Here is a 795-nt window from a genome sequence, read left to right as displayed (position 1 = left end):
CCGACGGGCCGCCCCTTGGGTCTCATGCCCGGCCTCACTGTCTTTTTCTCTCTTGCCCTCCCACCGTGTCCCTCCTCCTCTCTCCTCCCTGGCCCCCTCCCCTCCGCCCCCTCGCTTCTCTCCACAGACCTTCCTGGCCTCCAGCGGGGGGCTGTACTGCCTGGGTGGCGGCTGCGGCACCGTGGTAATTCCCGGCTGCATGCGCCCTCCGCCTGCACGCTGAGGCCTGGCCGGGTGCATGGCGGGACCCGCACTCAGGACTCCCTCCCCCAGAGCAGTGCCCGCCCCCCAGGGCCCGGGTCAGGGTGGGGCAGGCTCTGTGGCAGAACATGCATGAGTCACGTGTGGATGTCGTGGGGTTCCCAGCGCCCTGGAAACCGGGCTCTCCCCATCCAGGGTCACCCGGCATCTGAGGGGAGCACAGGGCAGAGGCCGCCTGGCTGGGGCGTGGCCAGGTCTTGGGGACAGAGCTGTGAGTGAGCCCTAGAGACACTCTGTGCTGGGAGGACCTGGGGGCGGGGCGTGGGGAGAGGGGCAGCTTCAAGAGCAGGTGAGATGAGCCCTGGCCTGTGTGGGGCAGTGGCTAGAGCGCCGGCCTGCGGACTAAAGGGTCCCGGGTTCGATTCCTGTCAAGGGCACATGCCCAGGTTGTCCTCGACCCCCAGTGTGGGGCGTGCAGGAGGCAGCCGGTGCATGATTCTCTCCCATCATGGATGTGTCTGTCTCTCTCTCCCTTCCTCTCTGAAATCAATACAAATATTTTTTTTAAAAAAAGAGAGAAAGAGAGAAGGTGAG

General features: G+C 64.9%; 1 protein-coding gene across 1 annotated transcript in view; it reads left to right on the top strand.

Annotated features, from left to right (window-relative positions):
• The window catches only part of CACNA1S (calcium voltage-gated channel subunit alpha1 S), a gene marked incomplete at its 5' end in the record, with an annotated part of 26448 nt that overhangs the window by 15759 nt on the left and 9894 nt on the right, over positions 1-795 (top strand). Inside the window, 1 exon segment of the mRNA XM_015568450.1 lies at positions 128-184. Coding sequence (XP_015423936.1) covers positions 128-184 — 57 coding nt within the window.

Source organism: Myotis davidii, unplaced genomic scaffold (assembly GCF_000327345.1).
Source record: "Myotis davidii unplaced genomic scaffold, ASM32734v1 scaffold685, whole genome shotgun sequence".
NCBI classification, from domain to species: domain Eukaryota; kingdom Metazoa; phylum Chordata; class Mammalia; order Chiroptera; family Vespertilionidae; genus Myotis; species Myotis davidii.
This window is presented reverse-complemented; position numbering and strand designations above follow the sequence as displayed.